This window comes from Amborella trichopoda, chromosome 5 (genome assembly GCF_054954075.1).
Source record: "Amborella trichopoda isolate Santa Cruz 75 chromosome 5, AtrichopodaSantaCruz75HAP2 v2.0, whole genome shotgun sequence".
NCBI lineage: Eukaryota > Viridiplantae > Streptophyta > Magnoliopsida > Amborellales > Amborellaceae > Amborella > Amborella trichopoda.
In genome coordinates, this window is record NC_142340.1 from 38,371,713 (window position 1) to 38,391,442 (window position 19,730).

The 19,730-nt window shown below is 36.2% G+C and overlaps 1 protein-coding gene across 1 annotated transcript; it reads right to left on the reverse strand.

Moving 5' to 3' along the window:
- Positions 1–771: 771 nt before the first annotated feature.
- Positions 772–19,080, reverse strand: LOC18428457 (putative polygalacturonase At3g15720). Its single transcript, XM_020663740.2, has 8 exons — positions 18,733–19,080; positions 16,444–16,608; positions 14,856–14,930; positions 13,853–14,060; positions 8,023–8,104; positions 7,676–7,784; positions 6,435–6,548; positions 772–1,148 (listed from the first exon to the last, which is right to left on the reverse strand). The coding sequence occupies exons 1-8, from the start codon at positions 18,814–18,816 to the stop codon at positions 882–884; spliced, it is 1,104 nt and encodes a 367-aa protein (XP_020519399.2). The 5' UTR covers positions 18,817–19,080; the 3' UTR covers positions 772–881.
- Positions 19,081–19,730: the final 650 nt, after the last annotated feature.

Genomic DNA, 19,730 nt, shown 5'->3' on the forward strand with positions numbered 1-19,730 from the left:
CCATTAATAAAAAAAGCAAGATAAGTAAAAAGAATCCAGCATGAAGGTATTCCCAATAAAACTCAAATATGTAAAAAAGAATCAAGCATCATGGCACTCCGAACACATAAAAAACTAAATGCACAAAGCCAAAACATTTATTCAAGCATTAAACATGAACAAGGTAGATAGAGAGAAGTTGATGTCATTCTTGATGATAGAGAAAACTCAAAACGCTTGGTTTTTGCACATGGGAAACGCACTACCTAACCATGTGCTTTGCTTTTGGCCATGAGAGCAATAGAGAGAGAGAGAGAGGCGTTTCGTATAGAGAGAGAGATTGTTTTATGAGGGAGGGTGACAGAAAGATACGCATAGTATACAACTAATTAAATATATTTTCCTAATAGATCACAAGATAATTTATTTCAATTTCATGAAGTTGTAGTTATGAATAAAAAAAAAAAAACAAAGGTCCTAAAGGTTTCTCTTTTATGTGTATATTCAAAGAAAGCGTTGAAAGAATCTTACGTGGTCTCTACTTTCACTTTTTTAATCATTATTAATTAGAGACCATATAGTTTAAATTGGGTTTTCGGGTTTTCGTGGTTGAAGAAGGAGAAGTTCAAAAAAAAAAAGGAAAAAAACTTGAAAGAGGCGCTTTATTGTGAGACATTACAAACGAGGGGATGTTTAGTCCCACATCAAAAGTGTTTAAAGATCGAACGATTTCGATCCGAATCGGTGATTTTTAAGACCTTGCAGCAAACCAACCGACCAACGATAAAGAACTAACACAATCAATTATCTTTATTCATGAAAAGGCCTCTCAATAATGGGGCTACACAATCCTTTTACAAACAAAATAAAGAGCAATGTAATCTGCACCAAAATCAACTCTCTTATCTCTTACTCCCTATGCGGCCAACAATATTTTTTGTGTGTAAGCAAGGAACAGGTAGATTACATTTACCCTGAGCAGTTCCATGAGCATTGAGGCAATATGTGGTGATAGCAACTTGGGGCTCACTAGATCTTATTTCAAGGCCATTTACCACTATGTTTGTGCAAGCAATGCTCTCACTGCATGCTATTGAGACGGCCACCTCACTCTTACATGTTCCATGCACCCCTATGAATTGGACATCGCTCACCTTAACAGCTGATGTCTGCACATATGAAAATAGACTTCTTAATAATTAAAGAAAGGAGTCCTTCACAAGAACAATACATGCAGATGATCCATAAGAGTAAAACTAAAAAATAAAATACTCTAAGTTGTCTATTCAAGATTAAATACTAAGAAACTAACTTGCAACATTATGCCAGAGGGTCGCAATGTTGAGGATTGATGTCTTGTATTCTGAGGAAATATATCTGCTAAGATTCGGATATATCTATACATGGGATTCGATATATCTGGGACTTGATATATATATATATATATATATATATATGTCCAAGAGTATTTTGGTAATTTGTACCATCTATCTGGGACTCGATATATATCGTTACGATTGGGGGCTCCTACAAAAGTTTAGGGTTAAGAGAAAAACGCAGATCTCTTTGTAATTAAAAAAAAAAAAACAGAGAGGCGTGAGGAAGAGAGAGTATTGTAACCCTATTCTCCATTGCCAGTAAAGAAGCTCTAATCTCCCGTGGACGTAGGCACGTTGCCGAACCATGTATATCTTTACGTTGTGGTTGATTGTCTCTTTCTTTTGTGTTTGTTTCTTCTTTCTTGTTTTTCATGGATTGCTTTTCGTTTCTACAAATTGGTATCAGAGCCTACAAGGTTATTCCGTGTTTTGGGGTTTGCTACCACAATGAAAAGAAAGGGGTCAAACGTCAAATATGACATTGAGAGGTTCAATGGAAAGAACAATTTCACCCTTTGGTGACGAAGGATGAAGGATCTTTTGATATAGCAAGGTCTGGCTAAGGCTTTGCTAGGGAAATTGAAGAAACTTGCAAAGATGGACGATGAATAGTAGTAAGAGATAGAAGAAAAGACAGTAAGTGCGATTCGTCTGAATCTCTCAGATGATACCTTACGTTATGTGGCGGATCTCGAAACTGCTCCGAACGTTTGGACAAAACTCGACAGTATCTACATAATGAAATCTTTGACGAATAAATTGTTCTTGAAGAAGCAGTTGTATTCTCTTCAGATGGAAGAAGGCAAAGATCTGCTTGAAAATCTCAGCGAGTTCAACCAGATCATAAGCCAGTTAGCAAGCCTTGAGGTCAAAATCAAGAATGAAGACAAGACCCTGCTTCTGTTGGCTTCTTCTAGCATCATACAATCACCTGGTTACGACTCTATTGTACGGGAAGGAGTCTCTTGAGACGGACGAAGGCACTGCTACTCTTATGTCAAACGAGATAAGGAAGAAGACTAGCAGTATTAAATATCAAGGAGAAGGTTTCTTTGAAAAACACAAAGAGAGTCATGAAAGGGGCAGATTAAATCAAAGGAAGTCTGAAAGTAGAAATCGGTCAAAATCGAAGAGGAAATTTACTATTACTGTAAAAAGGAATGTCATATGAAGAGAGACTGCCCGAAAAGAAAGGAGGATATGAACAGGATAGAATTAGGAAAAACATCTGATGAAGCTAGTGTGGTCGATAGCTCTGACAGAGATGATGAAGATCTTCTCTCTATAACTTCAGGTAAGAATCAATTTACTAATTCTTGGATTTTAGATTCTGGTTGTTCTTTTCAAATGTGTCCAAATAGAAACTGGTTCGAAACCTACAAATCATATAGTGGTGGGTCTGTTCTAATGGGGAACGATGCGGTGTGCAAGACCATTGGAATAGGAACTATCAAAATCAAGACGTTTTATGGGATAGTACGAACCTTAGCAGATGTGAGACATGTCCCACAATTAAAGAAAAACTTAAATTCTCTGGGGGCTCATGATTTGAATAGTTGCAAGTATACAGCAATATGTGGAGTCTTCAAAGTTAGTAAGGGATCTATGGTTGTCATGAAAGGTCAGATGACTGGGAACCTATACAGGTTGATAGGGAATACAGTTACAGGTAGAGCTTTTGTAACCACAGATGTTGAGTCCAACACTGATGACCCAAATCTGTGGCATATGCCTTTAGGAAATATGAGCGAATAAGGTATGATGGAACTTCATAAAAGAAAATTGTTGAAGGGTATCAGAGCCTGTAAACTGGATTTTTGTAAGTACTGTGTTTTTAGTATACAATGCAAGATTAGATTCAAAACTGCAATTCATACAAGTAAGGATATACTAAACTATGTACACACTGATGTATCGGGGACTTCACCAATCAAATCCAAGGGTGGGCCAGAATGCTTCATTACCTTCATCGACGATTACTCAAGAAAGGTTTGGGTCTACTTCATGAAACACAAAAGTGAAGCATTCATGAAGTTTAAACAATGGAAAGCAGAAGTAGAAAGGAAGACAGGAAAGAAACTAAAATGCTTAAGATCAGATAATATTGGGGAGTACAAGTCTAGAGAATTATGTTAAGAAGAGGGGATTGTACGTCACTTTACCACACCAGAAACCCCTCAGCAAATTGGTATGGCTGAGAGGATGAACAGGACTCTTTTGGAAAGAGCTCGTAGTATGAGATTGAATGCAGATTTGACGAAACATTTCTGGGCCGAAGCAGTTAACTTGGCATGTTTCATCGCTAATAGGTCACCAACTACAGCGATTGATTGCAAAATTCTAGAGCAGATGTGGACAGGAAAGCCGATAGATTACTCTATGCTGAGTATCTTCGGATGTCCAGCCCATGTCTATGTACAAAGTGGGAAACGTTCCAAATTAGACTCTAAGTCTAAGCAATGCATCTTTCTCGGTTTTGAGAAGGGAGTGAAGGGATCCAAGCTTTGGGATCCTATTTCACATAAGGTTGTGCTTAGCAGGGATGTTGTGTTTGATGAATCTCACATGGTGAAGTCAATCTACATCCAAGATGAAAAAGTTCAAGTAGATGAAAGTGAAGGAGAAAGATCGACAGTCCAGGTGGAGCTAGAAGAGTCTGAAACACCAGAAGAGAAAAAATCATCTAGCAGCATACCATAATGGCAACAATCACATGGTGAACCCTACAGTTTAAGCGTGTTCACATAGCCCCTGTGAGATACGGCTTTTAGGACATGGTAGCTTTTGCTCTAACTATTTGTACTGGGAAAATCGACTCCATCAAAGATGCTCTAAGTGATGCACAATGTGATAAATGGATGATAGCCATGATGGAGGAGATGACGTCTCTGAAAAAGAACAAGCCTTGGGAGCTTGTCAAGAGGCCCAAGGGAAGGAAAGTGCTTGGGTGCAAGTGGATCTTTCGGAAGAAAGAGGCAGCAACAGAAAAGGAATGTGAGAGATTCAAAGCTAGGCTAGTAGCAAGGGCTATGCTCAGAAGGAGGGAGTGAACTATAATGAAATATTCTCTCCGGTTGTCAAGCACACTTCAATAAGGCTATTACTTGTTTTAGTAGCCATGTTTGATTTGAAGCTAGAACAACTTGACGTGAAGACAACGTCTTTTCATGGTGATTTGAAGGAACAAATCTTTATGGAACAACCTGAAGGCTTCATGGTGCATGGAAAGGAAGATCAAGTTTGCTTACTCAAGAGATCGCTTTATAGTCTTAAATTGGGTTTTCAGGTTTTCATGGTTGAAGAATGAGATGTTCAAAAAAAAAAAGGAAAAAAACTTGAAAGAGGCGCTGAGACGGTACAAACTAGGGGAAGTTTAGTCCCACATCAAACGTGTTAAAAGATCGAGAGATTTGGATCCGAATCAGTGCTTTTTAAAACCTTGCAACAAACCAACCAACCAACGATCAAGCACTAACACAATAAATTATCTTTATTCATGAAAAGGCCCCTCAGTAATGGGGCTAACTGCCAGACTATCTTTTTACAAACAAATAAAGAGAAAAACTAAATCTTACCAGATGCATGTTTTTAGGATACTCAAACTCTCAGAAAGGATACAATTGGTGTTGTTCAAAACTAAAATGAAATATATTTCAAAAGATGTTACATCCTTTGAGAATATATCCAATTTTTCTATCCAAAATATGTTGATATCCAATATGCCACCCAAAAATCATATCCCTCTTCCAATGATCATAGATAGTTCTAGTAAAACAACCATTGAACTTATGGAATCTACTAAGAAATAACTGAACATGTACACCCACAAAAAGGAACAATGGAAAGTCTAACATAAAGATCAATCTCAACTCGTTGACTCGTCAAGTACTTCTTATCCTCCTGCCCTTATTAGATCTTATGAATTCAATTTATTTATTTCCTTAAGAAAGGAAAAAAAGGCTTGTACTTGTCAATTGATCAGTATGTTTGTTTCTTATGCTTCACTTTCAACTTCTTTGCATGCATACCTTTGATCTACTTCATATGTTTCTATTCCCACTGAAATTGCATATGCATTAGCTCATGTACAATGAAAAGCAAACATGGTTGGGGAAATGATTGCCTTAGAGAAGTAACAAACTTGGGATGTAATTGATCGGCCAACGGGACATGAGGTAGGATGCATATGGTTGTACACCCTATCGTACAAACCAGATGGCTCGACTGAGAAATTCAAAGCTTGTCTGATTGCCAAGGGTTTACATGGTTATGTAGGGTTGATTATAAGGAGACTTTTTCTCTTATGGCAAATTTGAAATCAGTGCAGATACTTTCACCTATTGCCACAAATAAGAAATGGCCACTCCACCAACTTAACGTGAATAATATTTTTCTCCATGGAGATCTACAAGAGGAAGTGTATATGAGTTACCACCTGGGTTTTATCCTCAAAGGGGGAAAGGGAAGGATTGCAAGTTGAGGAAAGCTATATATGATTGCAACAATCACCTGGGTCTTGGTTTGAAAACTTTAGTATGCAATATGTCAATTTGGACTTCAAACGATTGTTTATAATCATTTTGTATGTGTTAAAAAGAGAATCTGGCTGTACCATAATATTGATAGTATATGTGGTTAATATTGTGCTCACAAGAAATATTGATCACGAAATGTGAAAAGCAAAAAAGTTCTTAGGGGGTATTTTTTACATCAAGGATCTTGGTCCATTGAAACACTTCTTTGGCGTAGATGTGGCTAAGTTTAAATGAGGAATTTTTTTGTCTCAAAGGAAGTGTACCCTTGATCTCCCCAATGGCAAAGGAATGCTTGGAGAGAAACCGACAAAATCTCCTATAAAATCAACATTGGGCTGACTACTTAGCTGATTGTCAGCCCCGATGCTTGAAGTTAGCTCAACTATCCATTCAAAATCAAACGTTTGAGCATAGTTGTTTCATATGTTTTATTTGTGAGTGGTGCCACATGTAAAACTTCTCCATTTCTATTAGCTAAATTATGATGTCATAAAGAAAGAAAAATACTATTTTGATATAGAAGAGAGAGAACGAGGCATACTTGATTCTTGCAACCTTTGTTTGGACAGTAATACTGGTCAATGATGATGGGGTTTTCCACATCTGTGAAGATCAGATTTTCGAATATAATGTTTCTGGCAAATCCAGAACCGCCCTATGAAAGTTTGCATGCGTTATTAGTTTCTAAGCATGATTGTACAAATATATGAAAAGAAACTAACAAGAATGCCACAAATATGGCAATGATTTTCCTTAGGAAAAGTGCTCCACATTGTAGAGATAAATTATCACGCACATTCATTTTACCAAAGAAGTTTTTCATGCATTCACAGGTGCTAAAGTACCCAAGGACACATCCGAAATTATAAATATATGTGATCTGAAACTACCAAAACAATCCATACAATATACTCAAACACGCATATTCATAGCAATATCATAATCACTATCATCATCACAGTCTTTTCCCAACTATACACAAATCTCGGTCATAATCATAACAATATATAGATTGTCTCAATCGACAGAACTTCAAATCTTCGCAACATCAAATAAAATGAAAGAAAATAATTTGTAAACAATGAGAGAGATGAAATTTTTCTAGAGAAAACAATGTGAGAATCTCGTTGTCCACAACGCCATGAAACCTGAATGGTTAGAGAAAGAGTAGATGGACAAAGACTCAACACAATTAAAATTCTAGAGAAATTTGTGAACAAGGCATGAAAAATTCAAAAAAAATGTGAATGTTTGCCCTCATGTTTTTGCTAATCCAAGAAGCAGAATTGTGGGGTACTCAAAGGGAATTAAATGAAAGCCATTAAAAACGAAAACCTTGAAATAGATTTATGAATCTCAAATACCATAAGGGCAAATTTTGATCAAATTTTGGTAATATGGAGTCTTTAGGACAATAGACTGAGGAAAATTAGCAAATTAGTAAAAAGAAGCAAAATCATTCCTAAAGATGATCTCAGCCAAAACAAAGGTATCTCACCAAATGACCTGTGTAATTGTACTTTCTTGAGTTCTTGGCTAAGGTGAGTTCTGTAACACTAATTGTCGAGAAAAGTGTGGGTTTATGAGAGATGATGGTGGATTTCTGAAAGTGGTGGACAATCAGCTAACTAACAGTGAACAAATGTTGTGGCTTTCTTTAGTTTTACTGGTAGAGGATCCCATTCTGAACTACCAATAAAGTAATAATACTAAACGAAATTTACCAAACTAAACCTACCACTCCCTAATCATAACGTTTAAGAGTAGCAAAGCATGAGTTACCTGCCATGTCTTAATCCGAGCCCCATTTTTAGTTCCAATAAAGAAAGAATCCTTAACATGTATCATTTCTGCAGTTGAACGACTCCCATCTTTACCGAGACTTCCGACGCTGCATAAAAGAATCACGCCGATTTTTAAATGGAAAGAGAAACATGTTGCACTGGGGAGGCTCCTAACTAATTTTCTTATTCGAGCACAACACAACAATGGCATGGTAGCTTGGACTACGGGTGCAATTGAAGCCGTAGTTCTAATTGTGATTTTGAAACCCTAACCGCAGAGCACAGTGCAGGAGCCCAAAACCTATATGTAGTCGAAGCGGTGTTATATTGAAATGGGAGAACTACCTGATGCCGTGACCCGGGCCACAAGTGATTTTGGATGCATTTACATCATACGTGCCATCACCAATGGAAATGCAATCGTCACCTACAAAGAAATTGCCATGAATATAACAGAGTAAAACGGATAGGAATGTCAAGAAATTCATTTTCCCTTTCTCGAGGAGTATATATAAATTTGAAGGGAAATCATCCAAATCCTGATCTCACACAACATATCAGAACTCAAGAAGATAATGAACATTTTACTTCATATCTAAAACATGGCAGACCTACTGATCTCGTAAATTTAGTTCAAATGCCAATCTAGATGTCCCCCTACATGAAATAACTCTCACACCGTTGCACAACATGTATAATAGTATTCTCCATGTTACACTTGGTGAAACTCATCCAGCAAAAGAAATGCATATGGTAGTAAAGGATAAGTTGACTATTTTTTCAAGAAAATACCTTGTAGGTCCCCCTCAAAAATAAAGATACCTTGTAGGTGTAAGGTCTTAGTTGGTTTCCCATTTTACGAACTCACGTGTGAACACCTCTCTGATCCTTTTTTAATGTGAACTTATCTCGAACTTTTAGATGGAAACATTAGGAACAGAACAATTCCATGGCAATTGCCAAGTGTTCAAGTTCTCTTCAATTTCTACAAAACTCGAGAAAACTTGATTTTTCATTTAAATGCAATGTGTAGTGATTTGATGAAAGACACTTTCTAAATAGATTCACCATTATTTGGATTGTGAGAGAAGAGAGAGAAAGGAATATTCAAGCACAAGATAAAGAAAATACAGATGTCGTTTTCAATCTATACAAATCATAGGGCAATGGGCCCTATGTACACAGATCCCTATATGCGTTACCATACGGGTAGGTCAATATGCATAGGAGTTACAACGTTATGCATGATTGTTACATGGTTGTTGCAGCTTATTATGCATTATTGTTATAGCAAGAAAAATCAGCCAACAATGGTAGAATATTGTACACATTATCACCACATATAGGTTTTTAGAATGAGCATCATGCCAGTAATTATTGTAGATTTCTTTAATTGGTATGGGTCTCATAACGGTAGCTACATTCCCCCTCAAGGTAGCATATATATCATAAATGCCCAGCTTGTCCCAACTATCCCTTAGTCAATCGCAATTAGATCCTTTGTAAGGCTACTAATTGATTCTCATATCAATCAAATGGAGTACATAATGTGTATGAAGAGACCCTTTCTCCGACGATGTGAGAGTTTGCCTTTAATATACTTAGTTGTTTCACGACATAGAGGATTTCAAGCAATAAAAACTGCCCCTTAATTATCACATTGTAGAGGAATAAGAGTTGATACATTAACACTCATCTCTTGAATAAGAGAATGGAGCCAAATTATTTAATATGTGGCATATGTCATTGCTTGCTACTCAGCGTCTGCTGAAGATCAAGCTACAACACTTAGCTTCTTACTCTTTTAAGTGACTAAAAAATTCCCATCCACTGACATAAGTAGCCATTTGTAGATTGTCGATCAAGAGAACACCCAGCCCAATCTGCATCGTAGAATCCTTATAAATCAAGGTGACAGTGACTGGTGTAAAGAAGCCCTCTCCTTGGGCAGTTTTCAAATATTTTAAACTGTGGTAAGCAACCTCCAAGTGATGGGAGCCTTGTGCTTGAATAAACTGACTTGCCAACTTTATAGCATATGCAATGTTTGGGTGTATAACTATCAAATAAATAAGTCTACCCACTAACCTATGATCTACGACAAAATAGACACTTGTTAGAAGTACTAATAATGGAGGTTCCTAAGACATATTGGGACGACGCAGTTCTTACCATTGCATGTATGATCAATAGAATGCCTACACATGTTCTTGATGGCACTTATTCTTTAAAACTTCTCCACCAAACAATTTGTTTGTTTTCTCATCTACGAATTGTTGTTTGTTATGTTTGCTTTGTGCTCACACTAGGGCCGGCTAGGATTAAATTCGTACCTCAACCTACCAGATGCATGTTTTTGGGATACTCAAACTCTCATAAAGGATACAATTGGTGTTGTTCAAAACTAAAACGAAATATATTTCAAAAGATGTTACATCCTTTGATAATATATCCAATTTTTCTATCCAAAGAAATTTGATATCCAATATGCCACCCAAAAATCATATCCCTCTTACAATGATCACAGATAGTTCTAGTAAAACAACCATTGAACTTATGGAATCTACTAACAAATAGTTGAACACCCAAAAAAAAGAACAATGGAAAGTCTAACATAAAGATCAATCCCAACTCGTTGACTCGTCAGGTACTTCTTATCCCCCTGCCCTTATTATATCTTATGAATTCAATTTATTTATTTACGTAAGAAAGGAAAAAAGGGCTTGTACTTCTCAATTGATCAGTATGTTTGTTTCTTATGCTTCACTTTCAACTTCTTTGCATGCATACCTTTGCTCTACTTCATATGTTTCTATTCCCACTGAAATTGCAGATGCATTGGCTCATGTACAACGGAAAGCAGTCTTGGTTGGGAAAATGATTTCCTTAGAGAAGTAACAAACTTGGGATGTAATTGATCGGCCAACAGGACATGAGGTAGGATGCATATGGTTGTACACCCTATCGCACAAACCAGATGGCTCGACTAAGAAATTCAAAGCTTGTTTGATTGCCAGGGGTTTACATGGTTATGTAGGGTTGATTATAAGGAGACTTTTTCTCCTATGGCAAATTTGAGATCAGTGCAGATCACCTATTTCCACAATTAAGAAATGGCCACTACACCAACTTAACGTGAATAATATTTTTCTCCATGGAGATCTACAAGAGGAAGTATATATGAGTTACCACCTGGGTTTTATCCTCAAAGGGGGAAAGGGAAGGATTGCAAGTTGAGGAAAGCTATATATGATTGAAACAATCACCTGGGTCTTGGTTTGGAAACTTTAGTATGGCAATATGTCAATTTGGACTTCAAACGATTGTTTATAATCATTTTGTATATGTTAAAAAGAGAATCTGGCTCTACATAATATTGATAGTATATGATCACACGAAATTTGAAAGTGAAAAAGTTCTTAGGGGGTATTTTTTACATCAAGGATCTTGGTCCATTGAAATACTTCTTTGGCGTAGATGTGGCTAAGTTTAAATGAGGAATTTTTTTGTGTCAAAGGAAGTGTACCGTTGATCTCCCCAATGGCAGAGGAATGCCTGGAGAGAAACCAAAAAAATCTCCTATAAAAGTTAATCACAAATTGTATGATCAATAGTCAGAGCCTCTCAGTAACTTTGGTGTATATCATAGACTAGTGGGTAGATTTATTTATTTACATTTCATATGTTTTAAGCATGGCAAGTTAATTTATGCATGCACCAAGCTCCCATCACTCGGAGGCTATTTATTACAATATTTAAAATCTGCTCCAGGGAGAGGGTTACTTTATGTCAATCATGGTCATCTTGATATGCAAGGTTTTCGCAATGCGGATTGAGTCGAGTGTTCTCTTGATCAACAATCTACCAATGGCTACTTTATAACAATGGGTGGTAATTTAGTCACCTAGAAGAGTAAGAAGCAAAGTGTTGTAACTCGATATTCAACATAAGCTGAATATTGAACAATGACAAGTTCTACATGTGAAACAATTTTGCTCTATTCTTTTCTTCAACAGATGCGTGGTAATGTATCAACTGCTACTCCTTTACATTGTGATAATCAAGTGGCAATTTGTATTGCCACAAATCTTGTATTTTATGAAAGAACCAAACATATTGAGGTTGACTGCCACTTTGTCAGATAAATGGTCACTTCAAAGATAATATGTCCACCATGTGTTCACTCTAAATATCAATTGACATACACATTTACCATGGCCTGTAATCGAGTTCAACTAAAGGACACTTTGGATAAGTTGGGCATCTATGATAGATATATTCCAGCTTTACGGGGGGGGAGTGAAGCAATTGATATTGTCTCATTGCCATTACAACATGTGTAAAGGTTTTAACTCGTATGCATAATGGAGCCACATGTAGTGGTTATTATGATACTATGTGCTCATACCCATTAAAACATGAAACTCCTATGAATAATGGGCCTCACGCCCATTAGAACCTCCTATAATAGGTTTTGTAACTTCTACTATGGTTATAATTCTTTTGCATGTTGACCTACCAGTATTGTAACCCCAATAGAAATATGTAAATATATAGGGCACATTGCCCTACGATTTGTAGAGTGTGAAAAGTATATGTATTTACTTCATCTTATGCTAGAATATTACTCTTTATCTCTCTCTTTAATCTCAATCCTAACAGTATCCCAAAGTACTCTTCCACAGTCATTTCCTCTTGTTCCAAAGTCATTATTAGTTTACCATGTCATTAATAAGTCCTTACCATATCATCTCGTTGCGAGTATGTATTAGCTACTACCTTCCATATATCCTTTGCAGTCTTAAGAATCAATAGCCCTCTACCAATATTTGGCAACATGGAATAAATGAATCATGACATTTCTGTCAGATTCTCACTTTCCCATTCATCATGGGTTGGATCATTTGCTGGGCAGCTCTTTCATTTTTCCTATGCTTTTAACCCAATTTTCTCTGGCTTCCTTTGAACACTTTCGTAGATTGGGACCATTCTAAATAGTTTGTCTCATCTAGTTTACATGTAGGGATCATCAATCCTAGGTGGTACAAATTGACTACTTGCAAGGAAAAACTGTTCTCAATTTCTGACAATTTCGTTCTTTCTCAAACTAGAAACCATAAGTCTTTTTTCCAAGGTACTAATTCTTTAGTTCCAAAAGTGAGGTTGCTGGAAATATAAAGTTACTAAAAATATAAGGTTGCAGGAAATATGATGTTGCTAGAAATATGAGGTTGCTACTAAAAGGAAGGTGTTTGGGACTTATTGGTAAAGAAAAGTGAGATGATCTTTCTAGAAATACAAGGATGTTGATATCTACGGCTTTAATTACAAGAAGGAAGAAAAGTCATCGTTCTAGGGTCACCAGAAGTAAAATAGATATCCTAGGGTGTCAAGCCCTGATCTGATATCATGTTAAGAGTGAGAGCGAAGAGAGAGAAAGCAATATCCAAGCACTAGATAAAGAAAATGTACATATCTTTCTCACTCTAAGCAAATCACGGGGTGATTTTTCCTATATATATACAAATCCCTGTAGGAGTGACAATACAAATAGGTCAACAAGCATAAGAATTCCAACTATTATGTATGACTGTTACAACCCCTTATGTATAACTACATGGGTGTTATATAACAAAAATTACCCAAATATGGTAGGATATTGTACACATTATCACCACATAGGTTTCCATAATAAGCATGAGGATCGTAATTATTTTAGAAAGGCTTGATGATGTAGTTACCCATGTGCGCTAGCAAGTTGAGGCCATGGTAATGGGCTAGCTTGTACGGGCCATAAATCTTGCCCCCATCGTGGGGATGCAGGTACACAAAGGCCAATTTTTCTCTCCCTCCGAGGCCACATAACTCATTAAATGGCCTACAACACTCTCTCCACCAGCTCTTTCTTTAAATGCTTTAGCTAGTAAAGAACTCGGGCGAGTCCACGCTCGAATAACTCACCCCGGGCTAGTTGTGCGGTCCTAGCCCAAAGCGCTTCTTAGGACACTGATAGTAACTAATGCACCGATTTTGAACAATGAATCGAAGCAATGGAAGGAAACAAAGTTCATTGAATGACATGAACTAAAAAAAAAAAAACGACAATCAAAGTGTCACCAAAACAAAAACTTCTGTTCTTTTTTAATTTTTCTGTTTCTATGAGAGCGAGTGATACCAGTGGCAATGAAACTGTTCTCGACATTGACATGTTGCGAGCTTTGGATATGTATGCCATCAGAGTTGGGGCTATCTTCTGGAGAATTAATATGGAGACCCCCTATGTAAACAGTATTAGAATTATGTATTGCGATATGTCTTTGCTGGCTATTAACAATGTGCAAATCCCTCAGTTTTAGATTGGTGCACACATCGAAGCTCAATGCCTGCACAAAGCCATATTAGTTTGCTCAGATAATTTTCACAATGTATCTTAATACATGTATCATATTAATATTTAATAGTAATTTAGAAAACAAGCCAAAAATAAAAGTACCAAGAGGGACACCAACATGATATGTTATAGTGTCCTAAAACTTTTCATTTCAATACAACTCGAACCTAGAAAGTGCTTGTTGCATAAATTTATAAAGAACCCAGTCTCTATGCGGCCAAGCCCGAATATGTAGAAATGCGGCCTCTTAATAAATCTATTTTTGAGATAGATTTTAAGACTTAATTTTTAAGGACATGATATCTCTAACATGAAGATCGTGAATATGAAAGAATAAATAAATTTTAAAACTAAAAATAATAATTTTAGTAAGAAAACATTCGGGCCGTTATTTTCCATTATTCTTAGATGGAAAACCTACTTGCATCCATCTTTAAGACGTATGCTTTACACGTTCTGGATCGCATATATAGAAATGAGGTCCAGCCCGCATGAAACAATTTTCCATTTATAAATTATGCTCTAGTTACAAACCCAGTTATAAATTATGTTCTAGTTACAAACCCACTTATGCTGCTTAAGAATAAAACCACTCTCTTTATATGTGATTATCAAGTATCATTATGCTTGTAAATTTTTACAATACCAATTAGAAAAGGCTGATACCCGAAAACTCGGTCCTTCAAAACTCTAGTCTGAGAATCCAAAATTATGGATCGCTCGAATGGTTTATGCAATGTTCCGGAATCGTGTTATCGTTTGAAAAGTAATAAAGAGAGACACTAACCGTGGGTGCCGTCCCGAAATCATCCTGCAGAGAAAAAGAGACACCACTTACCGTGGGTACCGTCTTGAAACTATCCTGCAGAGAAAGAGAGAGACCACAAATGAGATAAGAAACATGGTACTCAATGCTAAACAGAAGAATAATAATAGTATTGTTATCAAGAGAAACTCATAATAGATGGCAACTTTAAAAATTTAAACAGTCAATTTAATTGCAAGTGGTGAAACCATCATTTCTTATACTAAAAATAAAAATAAAATATGTAATTGATTTTTCCCCAGATCTTCCTTGATGATCGTGGTTTCGTACCCATTTGAAACTACGATTCTACTTATATAATAACAAAAACAATTACAATAACATGATGATACTATTGTGCATATTCAAAAGAGCAATTATTCCATGCTAGAAAATTCGGTTTCAAATGGTTGATCAAAAAATAGGAAAGGCATTCCTTCTAGCAAACCATTTGAAACCAAAATCGCAGCACAACAAGGGGTAGTTTTTTCCATTGGAAATCTCCCTCAACAAGAGAGAATGCCGAGAAATTAGCTTCACAGCTCCTGGAGTATGAAGCCACTTTCCCATGAAAGAGCCGAGATTTCCCAAATTTTGTATAGCGGTGGTGCACCATAAAGATTTACGGATGTCCCACTAACCAAACATGGACATGGCCTAAGTAGAAATATGTGGAGAGAGAGATTTCCAAGGTACCAAACCTGCCCTAAATAAACTCTATCAGCAATAGGATAAGGAAAAGGTTTCTATGTTTCTCCTATAATATAGAAGTTCTATCCTTTCCCTATCATGCAGCCGTCCAATTTTGATCAAGAGAGCCACTCACCGTTTGATATTAGATCCGACATCTCAAAGTATTTTATATTTAGTTTTTTTTATACAAATTGTATGAATATGAAATTTGGTACGTGTCATCTTCTCCTGGGGGCGCACCTATAAAAAATATTAAAAACAATTTTTCGATAAAATGTAATGCTCAAAAGACCCCTTGAAAATATCAGAGGTATTTTGGTCATTTTATTTCATTGAAAATATTTTTTTTATATTTTTCTGTAGTGCAAGTTTAATAGAGGAATTTTCAATATTTTGTGTCAAAATAGTTTATGAAAAAAAAAATTAAAAATAAAATAGTGTAGAGACACGACATTATGATTGGGGCAATCTTAGCCCTCCATTTAGAATGGAGGGTTGCATAAGGGGAAGGATAGAACTGCTATGCTGTAGAGGAAGCATAGAAAGTTTGCCCATAGGATAGTGCTAACACATGTGTGCCAAAGAAGTAATGGCCGTCACTTGGTACGACAGTAAAAGGCTTGGGTGGGTAGCCAACATAAGAGCGTAAGTTCGAGTCCTAAGAGAAGCCACTTTGTGTTTAAGCCAAAAGTTAGGCCCGTTTCCAACCCACCCCTCCCGAGACCCTACTTAGGCGTGACCAGCACCTGGTTATGACTCTTTATGTGTACAAAAGAAGGGAAGACAAAATTGCTGGATGTGATTTATTGATGCAAGAATCTTGAGTTTCACATGTGTGTGATGATGAATTGTATAATTAGGGTGTTAGTGAAATTACATGGGTCTCTTGAGCACTCTTGATGGGCCACCATGCATGTCCTTGACCATCTATTGTCCCACTTCCTTGAATGCTGAGGCCATCCACACACTTGAAATGGATCCAATGTTCCTTGTCATTGCCCCATGAGGAGATTGAACTTGGAGCTAATATATTCCCTGAAACCTACAACAAACAAGTTTCAAATTTTTTTTTTTTTTCTGCGCAAACAAGACTGCGTACTAAATGCATTTATGTACTTGGTGTGTGCGTGCTTTGGGGGAAATAATACAAATCGTATGATGTGTAAGTGCACAATGCTTGTCGTGATTGTGGAAAGTGTTAACCGAGAGAATAGAGACTAAAACATTATGCTGGGGAACCTGCCCCCATAACCACCAATTCCCCGCCCCCACTCCCAACACATGTTTAAATTTTTCCTTCTCTCTTTCTCTAATAGGCATATAAACTCTTAAGTCTCTCTTATTTTCCTCACTCGCTCCATTTAATTAATAATTTAGAAAAGGGTGTGGTTTGTATAAGGCCGAGGCCATAAATAATCAAAGTAAGGCACACCTTCAAATGGTACTGAAATATGTTATTTTAGTTTTAAAAATATTTATGATGGCCTGAAAATGTATTCTTATTTTTAATTAGAAATTTTAACGATTCAAAAATAATGTAGATCGAGCACATTATAAGATGCATAGTTTCCAAGACTTGAAATCTATGTTTTCTCATGTCTATATATCTTGAGATCGACATGATCGAGTTGAGAGTTTTTCACATCGAAACAATCCCTTGTAGTGAATTTTTAAGATACGCTTTAATTTGATTGTTTAGGGCCTCACCCTGAAAACAGCCCGTGTATTGAGATCCTGTTTAACTAAATTAGGCATTTTGTCCTATGGGACCATCTTTGATTCAACTTATGATTATTTTTCTTTCAAAGAAAAAAAAAGGACAAGATTTTGATCTTAGAAAATCCTACGTTTGATTTTTCCTCGTCTAGGAAAATATTGGAGAAGGTAATAATTTGGGGTATTTACAGAGGAAATATTGGAAGTGAGAGATTAAGCATCGAAGACGATAGAAAGAGATACCCCAAGGACATGGGAGACAAAAAAAATGCTCAGTTTTGGCATGAAGAAATGAACGCAGCATTTGTTTATAGATAGAGAGAGAGAGCATTATTTAGTTTCCCTAATCAGTTTAATGCAGAAAATACAAGAAAAAGAATGAGTGGCAATTTTCATGTGATAAATCGCAATAGAATATAGAAAAAGGTGCGGTTTGTAGAGAGTCGAGGCTCTAAACAATCAAATTAGAGCCCAACTTCAAATAGTGTCGAGAAATTTGAAGGTCAATTTTTATCCTATCTATATTTATATCAATAACCGTATCTATACTGTACCTATACGATATTCCCAAGGAGTATGTATGACAGGTGGCTTTTAAACGTTGTTTTACCATGTGCAGCTAAATGGATTCTTACTTATCGGGACAAAATAAAGGAAAAGATTTAAGTAAGGTTGCACTAATCTATGCTGTCTTATTTATTTTGACGGTTTAGATCTTATATTTATTTTGACGGTTTAGATATTATAATGTCTTGAAAGACGGGTCATGAAATGATATGCCCAATCAACACCATCCAACAAAACTAGATAGGATTGCCACCTTATCAAAACCACATATTCTCAAAACAAAACTGGATAGTATTTTTACTTTTTAATACATTTTTTTTTTTGGGTAATTCAATAGGGAAGACTAACCCCTTCCTATTTTTTCATGTATATTTATGGAGTTAGCTTATTTTAAGGTGTCAATGTGCTGTAAAAATAGGATTAGAAACCACAACACGGTAACTAAGTATAGGGATGCTACCACCACGACCCAACCCTATCTATCCTTTTGTGGTTAGGAATCTATGCTTCTATGGTCCTTACCAGCTATTTATTTTTATAATTTTGAAATGAAAAATTATAACGTATCTTAAATAAATTTTATGGTCTTTAATATAAAAATTAAAAAGCATGTTGTAGATCTAATATATTTGAATTAATACTTCGAAATTTCATTTATGAGCAGTTTTCCTTTTTTGAAAACTTTATAATATGGCAATTACCTGATCTTCTAGCAAATTTTACGTCTTAAAGATAGAGTATCAAACAACAACTTTCTATAAACTGCAAATGCGTAACAACTCTAATGCTTTGGCATAAACTTTTGGAAAGTAAAACTAATAGTGGATATTTTCTAAATCTGACCTTATACTCTCTCTCTCTCTCTCTGGGTTTGTTCATGTACCTGGATATTGATAGCAGGAGACTTGCACGGGCCTCTAAACGTAGTTGGATTAAGGAGAAAGGTTTTCCCTGCAGGAATAGTCATGGTGGGGGGCTTTGTACTTTGGCATACACTTTCCCATGCTTTCAAGAATGCCTGCAAACATCAGCAAAGAATAATCATCACATAACTCCTTTCCCCTCTCTCTCTCTCTCTAAAATGGTTAAATGGAACAGAATGAAGAAAGATATTATGTTATATTTTCACTCTTGAGGCATGTTTAATACGAGAGAAAATATTTTCATGGAATGAAAAGATTCTCTTATATGATTAGGTGTGAGAATTTTTTCGGCTGTCCATCGATCTACAAAATATGTTGGGACCAATTAGTGCGAAAAATATAAAAATACTTTTACAGAAGAATTTTCACATAACAATGTGCCGTAAAAGCTTTTACCTTTGAATCGTCTCTTTTGCCATTGCCAACTGCTCCGAAACGGACAACGTCGAAATTTGACGGCCCATGATCCAGTCCATACAAAGTTCGAGCCCGACCCGGTGTAGAACTGCCCAGGAATAGTAATAAAATTGCGAAAATGCCCTGCAAAAGGATAACCTTCAGGGAAATTAATTTAACATTAATTCACTGGGACAAACCAAATATTGGGGAGTATTTTTTTTGAAAAAATTCAATTTCCATCTCTTTAGCAGAGAGAGAGAGGGGTGCCATCATACACCTCTTACCCTTAATCAAAAAAAAAGTTCAAAAAAACACATTTAATATGTGAGAGAGAGAGAGATGCTATGATGGAGATCCAAGTCTTAATCATATTATATTTTCAGAATAAGAGAGAGAGAGAGATGCTATCATGGAGCTCAAACTCTTAATCAAACTGCATATTGAAAAAAAAAACACAAGTAATGTGAGATGTGGTAAATTTGCAGACACAATGCATCTAAAGAAACAACACCATCCTACCACAACTTCTTCTTTCAAATGAACCAGAAAAAGATAAAGT